Source organism: Triticum urartu, chromosome 7A (assembly GCF_056163025.1).
Source record: "Triticum urartu cultivar PI428250 chromosome 7A, HENAU_Tu73, whole genome shotgun sequence".
NCBI classification, from domain to species: Eukaryota; Viridiplantae; Streptophyta; class Magnoliopsida; order Poales; family Poaceae; genus Triticum; species Triticum urartu.
In genome coordinates this window covers 74,958,170-74,973,401 of record NC_141879.1, presented here as the reverse complement: position 1 = coordinate 74,973,401, position 15,232 = coordinate 74,958,170, and the positions used below count along the sequence as shown (strand labels likewise).

General features: G+C 44.1%; 1 protein-coding gene across 1 annotated transcript; it reads left to right on the top strand.

The window, feature by feature from the left end:
* The first annotated feature begins 8,360 nt into the window (after positions 1–8,360).
* Positions 8,361–12,004, top strand: LOC147957933 (uncharacterized). Its single transcript, XM_087531886.1, has 5 exons — positions 8,361–8,368; positions 10,866–10,929; positions 11,370–11,510; positions 11,600–11,885; positions 11,964–12,004. Exons 1-5 carry the CDS (start codon positions 8,361–8,363, stop codon positions 12,002–12,004), a joined length of 540 nt encoding a protein of 179 aa, XP_087388012.1.
* Positions 12,005–15,232: the final 3,228 nt, after the last annotated feature.

Genomic DNA, 15,232 nt, shown 5'->3' with positions numbered 1-15,232 from the left:
TCTTTAACTGGCTTCTCCAGATCCTCCTCTGGACGTAGGGTGAAATTTTCCTTCAACTCAGTCCAAGGATCATCTTTCTGCATATCATTAACATAAGACACCTCAGGGTCTTCGTTCTTAGGCTTACACCATTGCTGGATGCTGATCGGGATCTTGTCCCTAACAAGAACCCCGCACTGAGCAGCAAATGCTTCCTTTGTCCGGATGGGTTCAATCGGCATGCCATCGCACGCGATTTCTGTGATCTCAAACGTTTCATTCGAGCGCAACTTTTTCTTCGGGCCTCGTCTCTTTACCGAAGTTGTGCTCGATCCGGAGGGCTAGAAAAAAGAAGAATTAGACGAGAGTTAATTAATATGTGTACATACCAAAACAATGAATGCATCAGTTAGCTAGTCATCACAGGCTTAACTAATATATTTACCTGGCCGAACGCTATTCGGTCACCGGAGCCGTCACCAGGGGCTCCGTCTTGCACCAGGATTGGGTCACCGGAGCCATCATAATCATGTCTTTCCTCCTCCACTCTTCGATCACCGTAGCCTGTTTCTTCTTCACAATGTTCTGCTTCCAGACCATCATTGTCGTTAAGATACGACATGACATCACCTCTGGCTAAGATTATGTCCCCCAACACCTGTTCTTGTTCCTCGTCTCGTCCGAACTCCATTGTTTCTGCAAATATTACAACATGGCAATTATTACACAAACATGACAACATGTGGATATATTAGTGGCAAACGTAGACTTAGCTTATTCCAAGTTTGGGGTGGCCTCGGCAACGCTTCAAGGGTAGGGGCGCGGCGGGAGGGGGTAGGAGACCGACATCGTTTTTTTCTAGGGTTTGGGTGTCCTCGAGAGTTTTGGTCGAGCGAGAGGGCCGGGGGGTGCTCCCGTGGTATAAGTTACCACAGTCGAAGTTATCCGAGAGGGGGTTATATCGACAACGACGACATACATACATGGGAAAATAATGTTATCGGGGAGGGGGTAGGTCGAACCCCCCCCCCCCCTCGTGTTGAAGTTATCGGGACACGGGGTATATCGACAACGACATATCCGATAAAAAATAAGAAGACGAAGAACAAATAAAAAGTAGAAAAATAAGAGGAGAAGCCTCTATTCCTTTCTTCTTCTCCTCTATTTCTTTCTTCTTCTTCTCCTCTTCTTTTTCTTCTTCTTATTTATTTCTCCTCTTCTTCCTCTCCTCTTCTTCTCCTTTCTTCCTCTTCTTATTTTCCTTTTTCCTCTCATTCTTTTTCTTCTTCTTCCTTTCCTAGCTAGATATGTAAAACTTTTCTAAAAATGGAACTTCTGCATACATACATGGGAAAATAATATGATCGGGGAGGGGGTTAGTCGACCCCCCCCCCTCGTGTTGAAGTTATCGGGACACGGGGTTTATCGACGACAGACCCAATAAAAAAAAGAAGACGAAGAAGAAATAAAAAGAGGAGAAGAAGAAAGGAATAGAGAAGAAGGTCAAAGAAAAAAAAGAAGAAAAAAAAGAGGAGAAGAAGAAAGGAATAGAGAGGAGAAGAAGAAAAAATAGAAATTTTTTCTATTTTTTTCTTCTTCTCCTCTATTCCTTTCTTCTTCTCCTCTTCCTTTTCTTCCTCTCCTCTTCTTCTCCTCTTCCTTTTCTTCCTCTCCTCTTCTTCTCCTTTTTCCTCTTCTTATTTTCCTTTTTCCTGTCCTAAATATATAAAACTTTTCTAAAAATGAAACTAACCTAAAATGTACTAAATCAGAGAACATATATAGATAATACTTTTCTAAATATATAAATCTAACTTTTTTGCATATATGAACATATATACACAGAGAACATACAAACATATATACATTTTTATAAAAAAGCAAAATACAAATCAGTCCCTGCATATTATTGAGGCCCCTCCCAGCGTGCCTTTTCCAGTCAGTCTCCCCTCATACCGCGATTTAGGGAGACCTATCTTCTTAGGGCCAGGAATGAAGTCAACACAAAACCTAATGACATCCTCTGTTTGATGGCCCATGGAGATGCTTCCTTCTGGTCTAGCGCGGTTACGGACATATTTCTTTAGGACTCCCATGAACCTCTCAAAGGGGAACATATTGTGCAGGAATACGGGCCCCAGAATGACAATCTCGTCGACTAGATGAACTAGGATGTGCATCATAATATTGAAGAAGGATGGTGGGAACACCAGCTTGAAACTGACAAGACATTGCGCCACATCACTCCTTAGCCTTGGTATGATTTCTGGATCGATCACCTTCTGAGAGATTGCATTGAGGAATGCACATAGCTTCACAATGGCTAATCGGACATTTTCTGGTAGAAGCCCCCTCAATGCAACCGGAAGCAGTTGCGTCATAATCACGTGGCAGTCATGAGACTTTAGGTTCTAGAACTTTTTCTCTGGCATATTTATTATTCCCTTTATATTAGACGAGAAGCCAGTTGTGACCTTCATACTGAGCAGGCATTCAAAGAAGATTTCTTTCTCTTCTTTCGTAAGAGCGTAGCTGGCAGGACCTTCATACTGCTTCGGAGGCATGCCGTCTTTTTCGTGCAAACATTGCAGGTCCTCCCGTGCCTCAGGTGTATCTTTTGTCTTCCCATACACGCCCAAGAAGCATAGTAGGTTCACGCAAAGATTCTTCGTCACATGCATCACGTCGATTGAAGAGCGGACCTCTAGGTCTTTCCAGTAGGGTAGGTCCCAAAATATATATTTCTTCTTCCACATGGGTGCGTGTCTCTCAGCGTCATTCGGAACAGCTAGTCCGCCTGGACCCTTTCCAAAGATTACGTGTAAATCATTGACCATAGCAAGTACGTGATCATCGGTACGCATGGCGGGCTTCTTTCGGTGATCTGCCTTGCCTTTGAAATGCTTGCCTTTCTTTCGACATTGACGGTTGGTCGGAAGAAATCGACGATGGCCCAGGTACACATTCTTCCTGCATTTGTCCAGGTATATACTTTCAGCTTCTTCTAAACAGTGCGTGCATGCGTGGTATCCCTTGTTTGTCTGTCCGGAAAGGTTACTGAGAGCGGGCCAATCATTGATGGTTACAAACAACAACGCGTGCAGGTTAAATTCCTCCTATTTGTGCTCATCCCACGTACGTACACCGTTTCCATTCCACAGCTGTAAAAGTTCTTCAACTAATGGCCTTAGGAACACATCAATGTCGCATCATAATGAACTTCTGCTTCATGCACATCCGAGGAGGAAGGTTATACATACATAGAGTCACAGGCCAGGTGCTGTGATTGCTTCTCTGCTCCCCGAAAGGATTAATGCCATCCGCGCTTAAACCAAACCATACGTTCCTTGGGTCACTTGCAAACTCAGCCCAGTACTCCCAATTTTTCTCCACTGCGACCCGTCATCAGGTGCTCTCAACTTCCCGTCTTTCTTATGGTCCTCATTGTGCCATCGCATCAACTTGGTATGCTCTTCGTTTCTGAACAGACGTTTCAACCGTGGTATTATAGGAGCATACCACATGACCTTCGCAGGAACCCTCTTCCTGGGGGGGGGGGCTCGCCGTCAACATCACTAGGGTCATCTCATCTGATCTTATACCGCAATGCACCGCATATCGGGCATACGTTCAGATCCTAGTACGTACCGTGGTAGAGGATGCAGACATTAGGGCATGCATGTATCTTCTGCACCTCCAATCCTAGAGGGCATACGACCTTCTTTGCTGCGTATGTACTGTCGGGCAATTCGTTATCCTTTGGAAGCTTCTTCTTCAATATTTTCAATAGCTTCTCAAATCCTTTGTCAGGCATAGCATTATCGGCCTTCCACTGCAGCAATTCCAGTACGGTACCGAGCATTGTGTTGCCATCTTCGCAATTGGGGTACATCCCTTTTTGTGATCCTCTAACATGCGATCGAACTTCATCTTCTCCTTTTGACTTTCGCATTGCGTCCTTCCATCGACAATGACCCGGCAGAGATCATCATCATCGGGCACATCGTTTGGTTCCTCATGATCTTCAGCAGCTCCCCCCATTGCAGCATCATTGGGCACATCGTCTGGTTCCTCTTGATCTTCAGCAACTTCCCCCGTTGCAGCAACACCGTATTCAGGGGGCACATAGTTGTCATCGTCCTCTTCTTCTTCGTCGTCTTCCATCATAACCCTTATTTCTCCGTGCCTCGTCCAAACATTATAGTGTGGCATGAAACTATTGTAAAGCAGGTGGGTGTGAAGGATTTTCCGGTCAGAGTAAGACTTCGTATTCCCACATTTAGTGCATGGACAACACATAAAACCATTCTGCTTGTTTGCCTCAGCCACTTCGAGAAAATCATGCACGCCCTTAATGTACTCGGGGGTGTGTTTGTCACTGTACATCCATTGCCGGTTCATCTGCGTGCATTATATATAATTAAGTGTGTCAAAAACCATTACAGAACATCATGAATAGATAATTAAGTGACCAAATTAATAGAAGTTCATCATCACATTAAAACTAAAGTACATACATAGTTCTCATCTAACAACATATAGCTCTCCAGAGCATCTAGTTAATTAAACCATACATTGAAACTATGTAAAACATTTCAATGCGAAAACAAATGCGATCATAATCGCAACCAAGGTAACAATTGATCCAACGGTACAATGATACCAAGCCTCGGTATGAATGGCATATTTTCTAATCTTTCTCATCTTCAACCGCATTGCATCCATCTTGATCTTGTGAACATCGACGACATCCGCAACATGCAACTCCAATATCATCTTCTCCTCCTCAATTTTTTTTATTTTTTCCTTCAAGTAATTGTTTTCTTCTTCAACTAAATTTAACCTCTCGACAATAGGGTCGGTTGGAATTTCCGGTTCAACTACCTCCTAGATAAATAAAATCTATGTCACATTGATCGGCATAATTGTCATAAAAATTAATGAACCAAATAGTTATAAAAAGATAATATATACCACATCCGAATCATAGCCAGGACGAGGGTCGACGGGGGCGGATACCAAAACCATCGCACTATATAGTAACAAGCAATAATAAAAGTAAGAAAATCAGACAAGTATCTATCTAAAGCAAGAATTTTTTTCTTTTAGAAAGAAGATAAGAACAAGAGGTTCACCACGGTGGTGCCGACGACGAGATCGGTGCGGGCGATCGACGGCGGTGAAGACGGGAATGGGACGTGACGGGCCGCTAAACCTAGACAAATCTCAAGGAAAATGGAGCTTTGAGGTCGAGCTTCGAGAGGGGAAAGCTTAACTAGTGTGGCTCGGGCATTTCATCGAACACCTCATGTGCATAGGAGGTGAGCTAGAGCACCACAGAGCCCTCCTCTCGCCAGCCATAGAAAAACAGAGCACTGGGGTGCTCTGCTCGCGGGCGAGGGGTATATATAGGCACCTCATTGGTCCCGGTTCGTGGCATGAACCGGGACCAAAGGGAAGCCTGTGGTCCCGGTTCAAGCCACCAACCGGGACCAATGGTGGTGGGCCAGGAGCGAGGCCCATTGGTCCCGGTTCGTCCCACCAACCGGGACCAAAGGGGCCAGATGAACCGGGACCAATGCCCCCACGAGGCCCGGCAGGCCCCTGGCCTCACGAACCGGGACCAATGCCCCCATGGGTCCCGGTTCTGGACTGAACCGGGACTAATGGGATGACCCAGCCTGAACGAAAGCCCTCTTTTCTATTAGTGCACATGAGCTGAAATTTGGCAGGTCAGGGTGATTTGGGCATATGAGGGTGCCATAAAAATTTCATACCATTTGGACAAGCCAAAGTGGTACTTCCTTCATAATGGCCCTCTCTGAACATGAACTTGAGAAAATTCCTGAGGGAAAATGGCTATATGAAATGAGCCCAAATTTTGGGGAGCTAGGTTATATAGATAGGAGAAGGCCTAGGAAAATTTTCAGACATAATGGAGCAATATAAAATATACTTGCTTCACTAACTGAAAATTTGGACAGAGACAAAGATTTGATGCTCAGCTCACATGAATGCATTGCATGAGCTCAAATCTTGAGGAGGGCTTTGATTTGATGCTATAAAAGGACCATGCAAAATTTCAACTCAATTGGGTTAACCTAGCTAGTACTTCCTTCACAACTAATTCCCTCAGACAAGAACTTTGAAAAATTGCTCAAGAATATTTACTAGGCAAATTAAGTTGAATTTTGGCATGAGGTAATTATTTGTAAATGAAAAGGTGTCCAAAAATTTGGGGTCAATTGGGAAAGGTAAATGGCACTTGCTTCACAAACTGCCATTCAGGACAGAGTAGGAAATGAATTAATTGAGCCTGGTGAGGAACATGGCAAAGGAAATATTTTGTCATATTTTTGGAAGATATTACCCAAACAATTTATGAGAATTATTTGGGAATTTTTGGAGTGGTAGAAATATAGGTTTCTTCACAACCTAGGGCAAATTGGGTTATTCCCTTAAGGCCTTGTTTGGTAACCGGGGATTGGGAGGGATTTTAGGGGCTTTTCCCTGTCGGGCTAAAAAGCCCAAAATTTCCCCGACCAGCTATTTGGTCCAGCAAGCCTGACCGGGCCAGCCCCTACAACCCCCTCGATTTCCCCTTCCACCCACGGGGTTTCTACGCATCGAGGCACCGCTCGCGGCTTTGGGCGGGGCAGAGACAGACGACGACGTCGCCGCCGCCTCCATGACTACCTCGTGGCTCGGCTCTGACCATGTCACTGCCTCCCCCACCAACTCCACGCGTACGTCAACGACAGCCTCCAAGCCGGGGATCCTCCGAAGCCAGCCTCCAATCCGGCTCGACTACGCCGCCGCCACAACCACTGCCTCCCGATGTAGCCTGCCACCTCGACGACCACTTTTTGATTGCTCACCTCCTCCAGTCGGAACACTGGCTTTCTCGCCAGAGGTATGGCTCCCCTGCTCCCTTGCCCAATGTCCTTCCTCCTCTCCTCACGCAAGAACCCAAAATTATCTCTGCATGCCAAACATCCATATGTGGATAGATGGGGAAGGGGTTTGGGAGGGGGAAGAGGATTAGAGGGGATTTGGTGCAGGGGAGGGGTTCACCAAATCCCCAATAATCCCCAGCCCCATTGGGGCTCAAACACCCTTGTGCCAAACAAGGCCTAATAGAAAAGGAAATATCCCAAGGAAAAGAATATTGGGGTTTAGTCCAAGATGGAAATGGCAAGGGTTTGGGAAGGGTTTGAGGATGAGAAGCAAGTCTGGAAAGAAACAAGAGGTCATCTTCTTCAGTTTCCATACCACAAAGCCGCGGAAAAAGAAAACCCAGGCAAAAACCTCAGAAAATCAAAAGAAAAAGAAACGGAAAAAATCAGGCTATTACAAAACTCAAAAACAAGGAAAAAACAGAAACTGGCACTTGGCTCTAGGTTAATAGGTTAGCCCCCAAAATAATATAAAATAGCATGGAACAATAAAATTAATAGTTACGTTGGAGACGTATCAGCCGCCAGTCCATCGTCGATCGCTGGGGTCATCGCCCGCTCCGCCACCGCCGCCCGAAGGCTGGAGGCGGAGGTAGAGCCGTCGAGGCCCGCACGTGCGTCAGCGAAGCGCTTGAAATATGCATAGCAGTAGCGTTGGTCCCAGCGCTACCACTAAGGCGTTACGGCTAACTAGTAGCAGTAGCGCTGGAAAGGGAGCGCTACTGCTATGCCTAGTTAGTAGTAGCGCTTTCCTTTGGACAGCGCTACTGCCTAGTTATTTTCATTGTGTGGTTTTATATACAGTACTTTCATCATGTGATTTTATGACCATGATTACTTATTATATATAACAATGGGTGAAATGAATGTGGAGTAGATTCAAGTGGAGGCAACATGTGGTGCATGTCAAAAGTACTACTCTAATCCAAACTTGATCTAGTTTGGATTAGTAGTACTTTCGATGTGCACCACATGTTGGCTTCACTTGAATCTGGTCCGGGTTCATTTCACCCACTGTTATATATAATAACTAATCATGCTCATATAACAACTTAGCATCATGCATCATCGATCATAATAATAAATAACTCATCATTGGTGTCATAATAATAAGTCATACTCATCATCATCGATCATACAACTTCTACTCGATACCACATCATCATCATAGTCATCTAACTAATCCTACTTAGTTGTTCTTAGCACATGATCATGAGTATTATTAACTAGGACCTACTACCTTCTCTTAGGTAAAATAGCATGAAACAAGATAGGCCCTGACTCCCCATTATGAAGAATGGAGATTATCCTGTCTTCAATTCTTGCCTTTCGCACAATGTTGCGTTCAAGTACCTCCTTACGACTGTCCATACATTTTTTTCCATTCTTTGATTTTCATGTCTCCACTTCTTTTAGAAATCCGATATGGACAGGTGAGATTCGTAGCATGACCTGGCCGAATGTTCAAAACATCAAGGCGACCATTCTGATACATCATATGAGGCATACAATCGTTCAGGATTTTCTGTTGAAAAACATAGTAATAACTTCGTAGTTAGCAATGTAGTTAAGTTTTAAAGGAATTTATGCAAAAAATGCACGGATGTCGTACTACTAATTTTTTTTACCATGGCATCTCCATGGATGTTACTGTAGTTCAACACGTGCACTACTGGCACATATTGACCATAATGTGGAGGAGTTTTATAATAGATATTGTAATACTCAAGATCAGTACAAAATGCGACCAGATGATTTTTCTCCTGATAAGTTAACTCAAAGCCAATGGTGTAGTAGGTTCTGTCTACCATGTTCTGCACATTGTTTGAACAACGAAAATAAGTTGTCAACTATTTTAAAATGAACAATATAAATTAGTTAATAACTATGTTTGAGGAACTCACATAGCGGTAGAATTGGAAGCGTCTCAACAAGGACCCAAATGTCCATATTGTCTTGGTCGATGTCAGGATCACCAAGATCCATGGTGACAAGCATACCCTCATAAAAATCATACACCTTGCAAAGTGCTTCCCAATTTTTGCAACCAAAATGGGTTACGCTCTCAGAATTATACAGATTTACTTCAAAATCCATATAATGATGGGTCCTTAGGTGAATTTTCTTTGTTTGGAATTTTTCATGGTCTTCAAAACCCATCCTCTCCAAGACATAGTGTCTTACATGGCATGCAATAAGCTACTCGAATTGTAAAAGATGAACATTACACATTGAAATAGTTGAAGTCATGCTTAATTTCGAAAAAACACTTTTCGTCGTTGTGTACCGTTTCAACATCGAAGGTCTCCTATAGCTTAATGCTGAAGCGCCAATCTTCGTTCAGGTGAGGCCTGTCGCACAGACCTCGGTCGTCGTTGCACCAGCTGCACTCCCGCGGGAGACTTCCATTGTCCGATGATGACATTTCCTACGTTCATAATTCAAAGATTAAACTTGTAAAATTCAATATATGTACTATAAAAATTAAATTAAATCATTATTATTCATCATGGGTTGACTATCGGTCTGCCGAGTCTATATGGTGGAGACTCTCCCTCACTGATTCCTCTCTGACATTTGCGACCGTCAGTGATGGTCGTTACTCCTCCTTCCCCTAGTGCATAACAAAGGTCTAGCACAAGGAGAAGAAAGAGAAACGACCGCCACGACAATAGTCGAGATTCTTCGTCCTCTCTCATATATGGTGGATACACTCCCTCATAGATTTTTCGACCGTCGGTGATGGTCATTATTCCTCCTTCACCTAGTGCATAACAAAGGTCTAGCACAAGGAGAAGAAGGAAAAATGACCCCCACGACAACAGTCGGGCTTCTTCGTCCTCTCTCATATATGGTGGATACACTCCCTCGCTGATTTTTCGACCTTTGGTGATGGAGCCTCGACAGACTTAAAGTCAACGCGAAATGTCGTTTAATTATTTTTCGACAAAAATCCATGCCACTCGATATTTCCTACATATTCAACCACAAGTCATGCCAGAATTCACGGAAAAATCCGGCATGACACTACTAGGGAAAACGTTATACACAAAATCTTAGCAGTAGCGCTGGACAAAACAGTTTGCTACTACTACTTAGTAGTAGCGTTTTTAAATAAACCGCGCTGTTGCTACTACTTTAGCAGTAGTGCGTTCCGCGAAACCGCGCTGCTGCTATATTTGTACTGGGCGCAGATGGCTAGCCCCACTTAGCAGTAGCGTGTACCGCCGACCAGCGCTACGGCTACGGCCGTAGCAGTAGCGCATTTCTCTGAAACGCGCTACTACTTACTTACCTTATCCTGGAGCGGTTCACCCTGGACACTCACTCCCTCTCAGTCGCTGTCGCCCGCACCGAACCTGTACATGGTCCGCCGCGCTGCTCCTCGCCGAGGTACTCCCTCCTCCCCCCTCCTCCTCCGGCCGCCCTCCTTCCACCGCCCCTCTCCCTCCTCCTCCGTCCGCCCCCTCCCTCATCCTCCTCCGGCCGCCCCCTCCACCCCGCCCCCTCCCTCCTCCTCTTCCGGCCGCCCCCTCCCTCCTCCGATCCCACCGGCCTCCTCCCTCTCGTCCTCTCTCTTCCTCCTCCCTTCCCCTCCTCCCTACTTTGTATAATGTAGTTTTTACTGTTTTTAGTAAGTGTTTAAAATAATTAGTAAGTAAATTAATAAACTAATTGAACTAGTTTAGTTTTAGTAAGAACTAGTTGAATTAATAGAACTAATGTATTTTTAGTAAGAATTTAATATAACTAGTTGAACTAGTTTATTTTTAGTTTATTTCTATTTATAGTAAGTTTATATTTAGTAAGAATTATTTGAATTAATAGAACTAGTTGAACATTTTTGTTGTTATTTTTTTAGTTTAAGAAATTATTCCCGCATCGATGTCGTTCGCTAGGGTTTTATTTATAGGGCTTTTGTTTTTGCAGAAATCAAGGAGCCCCTCCATCATCCCCGTCGTCGTCCCCATCACCGACCCCCTCCGACCTCGAGGTGAGACCAGCCAAATCTCCATGTCAATATGAGTCCTATAAGATATGATGTAGATAAAAACATGTATATCTTGTGTTTCTCAAATAGGATATGTGGTTGCCCAAGTGGCCGGCCATGTTCATGTTCATGTTACTCCGAGTGGCCTATGTTTTGCCGGAGTGTTGATTAGTTTCCGTTCCAGCAAATTTCAGGCAATCGATATGTCTTGTTTTAGCAAAGTTCATGCCGGAATTTTCCATGAATTTTGGCATGACTTGTGCTAGAATATGTAGGAAATCGAGTGGTCTGGATTTTCTAGAAAGACAATTAAACGATATTTCAGGTTGACTTTAAGTCTGTCGAGGCCGAAGAATCCCCACTATTGTCGTGGGGTGAAATTTCGTACTCATTTAGTACATATATTTAATTGTACAAGTTTAATACTTGAATTATGAACATAGGAAATGTCGTACTCGGACAACGAACGTCTCCCGGGGGAGTGCTCCTGGTGCCACGACGACCGGGGTTTCTGCGACACGCCTCACCTGGACGACGATCGGGGCTTCAGCATTAAGCTCGAGGAGGCCTTCGATTGTGATACGGTAAGCTACGATGCAAAGTGATTTTTTCATAATTAAGCTCGACTTCTACTACTTCAACGTGTAATTTTCGTCTTTTACAATTCGACTAGATTATCCCATACCATGCAAGACGCTATGTCTTGGAGAGGATGGGTTTTGAAGATCATGAGAGGAATGAAACAAAGAAAATTAACCTAAGGACCCATCATGGTATGGATCTTGAGGTAAATCTTCTAAGAGTGTATCCCATTTTGGTTGCCCGGGTTGGGGAGCACTTTGCAAGATGTATGATTTTCAAGAGGGTATGTTTGTCACCATGGATATTGGTGATCCTGACATCAACCAAGACAATTTGGACATTTGGGTCCTTGTTGATACGCTTCCAATTCTACCGCTATGTGAGTTTCTCAAACATAGTTATTAACTAATTTATATTGTTCATTTCAAAATAGTTGACAGCTTATTTCCATTGACGGCTTATTTTAATTGTTCAAACAATGTGCGGAACATGGTAGACATAACCTACTACACCGATGGCTCTGAGTTAACTTATTAGGAGAAAAATCATCTAGTCGCATTTTGTACTGATCTTGAGAATTACAATATCTATAATAAAACTCCTTCACATTATGGTCAATACGTGCCACTAGTGCACGTGTTGAACTATGGTAACATCCATGGAGATGTCATGGTAAGATTTTTTACTATTACGACATCCGTGCATCTTTTGCACAAATTCTTTGAAAACTTAACTACATTGCTAGCTGTGAAGTTATTACTATGTTTTTCAACAGAAAATCCCGGATGATTGTGTGCCTCATCTGATGTATTAGAAAGGTCGCCTTAATGTTTTGAACATACAGCCAGGTCGTCCTACAAATCTCACCTATCCATGTCGGATTTCTAAAAGAGGTGGAGACATGAAAATCACAGAATGGAAAAAATGTATGGACAGTCGTAAGGAGCTACTTGGAAGCAACATTGTGCGAAAGGCAAGAATTGGAGACAGGATAATCTCCATTCTCCATAATGGAGAGTCAGGGGCTATCTTCTTTTTTGCTATTTTACCTAAGATAATATAGTAGGTCCTAAGAGAATGTAGTAGGTCCTATGAGGTACAATATTTATTATGTGGTACAATGTGTTAGAGTTGATGATGAGGAGAAGTCGTGATTATGACTAGTGACCAACTTGCTATGTGATGTCTCATGGATGAAAACGATGATCATGAGGAGATGTTATATGACAATGATAGTGAAAATATATTGACGCTATATGTGCGATGAATAATGGTTGTATATCATGCGGTGTCAAAGAAATGGAATCCATTGTTAGATAGTAGTTGTCAATCATTTAAACTTGAGTCAAAGAAAAATACAAAATCAAGAAATTGGCTGGCACTAATATAAAGTCATAAATCATAACATACATATCTATTCGATATTGATGACATGTTTTTTTCTAAACACTCAATTTTGTAACTAGGAATAAGTGGTTAATATAAAAGGTTACACAAACCCTACAATATAAGCTTTCACCTCTTCTTTTTAACATTACACGAATACTACCGAGTAGCTCATGATCTATACATTAGCTCACTGTATTGATCTACTATCATTTAAAAATGATACATTGTTGGAAATATGCCCTAGAGGCAATAATAAATTAGTTATTATTATTATATTTCCTTGTTCATGATAATCGTTTATTATCCATGCTATAATTGTATTGATAGGAAACTCAGATACATGTGTGGATACATAGACAACACCATGTCCCTAGTAAGCCTCTAGTTGACTAGCTCGTTGATCAATAGATGGTTACGGTTTCCTGGCCATGGACATTGGATGTCGTTGATAACGGGATCACATCATTAGGAGAATGATGTGATGGACAAGACCCAATCCTAAGCCTAGCACAAGATCATGTAGTTCGTATGCTAAAGCTTTTCTAATGTCAAGTATCATTTCCTTAGACCATGAGATTGTGCAACTCTTGGATACCGTAGGAGTGCTTTGGGTGTGCCAAATGTCACAACATAACTGGGTGTCTATAAAGGTACACTACAGGTATCTCCGAAAGTGTCTGTTGGGTAGGCACGAATTGAGACTGGGATTTGTCACTCCGTGTAAACGGAGAGGTATCTCTGGGCCCACTCGGTAGGACATCATCATAATGTGCACAATGTGATCAAGGAGTTGATCACGGGATGATGTGTTACGAAACGAGCAAAGAGACTTGCCGGTAATGAGATTGAACAAGGTATCGGGATACCGACGATCGAATCTCGGGCAAGTATCGTACCGCTAGACAAAGGGAATTGTATACGGGATTGATTAAGTCCTTGACATCGTGGTTCATCCGATGAGATCATCGTGGAACATGTGGGAGCCAACATGGGTATCCAGATCCCGCTGTTGGTTATTGACCGTAGAGTCATCTCGGTCATGTCTGCATGTGTCCCGAACCCGTAGGGTCTACACACTTAAGGTTCGGTGACGCTAGGGTTATAGAGATATTAGTATGCGGTAACCCGAAAGTTGTTCGGAGTCCCGGATGAGATCCCGGACGTCACGAGGAGTTCCGGAATGGTCCGGAGGTAAAGATTTATATATGGGAAGTCTTGTTTTGGTCGCCGGAAAAGTTTCGCGCATTATCGGTATTGTACCGGGAGTGCCGAAAGGGGTCCGGGGGTCCACCAAGGGGGTCCACCTGCCCCGGGGGGGCACATGGGCTGTAGGGGTGTGCGCCTTGGCCTATATGGGCCAAGGGCACCAGCCCCAAGAGGCCCATGCGCCAAGAGTCAAAGTAAAGGAAGAGTCCTAAAAGGGGAAGGCACCTCCGAGGTGCCTTGGGGAGGAGGGACTCCTCCCTTGGCCGCACCCTTCCTTGGAGGAAGGGCCAAGGCTGCGCCCCCCCCCCCTCTCCCTTGGCCCTATATATAGTGGGGGAAGGGAGGGAAGCAACACCTAAGCCCTGGCGCCTCCCTCTCCCTCCCATGACACATCTCCCTCCTCCCGCAGCGCTTGGCGAAGCCCTGTTGGAATCCCGCTACTTCCACCACCATGCCGTCGTGCTGCTGGATCTCCATCAACCTCTCCTTCCCCCTTGCTGGATCAAGAAGGAGGAGACGTCGCTGCTCCGTACGTGTGTTGAACGCGGAGGTGCCGTCCGTTCGGCGCTAGGATCATCGGTGATTTGGATCACGACGAGTACGACTCCATCAACACCGTTCTCTTGAACGCTTCCGCGCGCGATCTACAAGGGTATGTAGATCCACTCCTCCCTCGTTGTTAGATGACTCCATAGATTGATCTTGGTGATGCGTAGAAAATTTTGAATTTCTGCTACGTTCCCCAACAGTGGCATCATGAGCTAGGTCTATGCGTAGTTTCTATGCACGAGTAGAACACAAAGTAGTTGTGGGAGTTGATTTTGTTCAATATGCTTACCGTTACTAGTCCAATCTTGATTCGGTGGCATTGTGGGATGAAGCAGCCCGGACCGACCTTACACGTACTCTTATGTGAGACTGGTTCCACCGACTGACATGCACTAGTTGCATAAGGTGGCTAGCGGGTGTCTGTCTCTCCCACTTTAGTCGGATCGGATTCGATGAAAAGGGTCCTTATGAAGGGTAAATAGCAATTGGCATATCACGTTGTGGTCTTTGCGTAGGTAAGAAACGTTCTTGCTAGAAACCATAGCAGCCACGTAAAACATGCAAACAACAATTAGAGGAC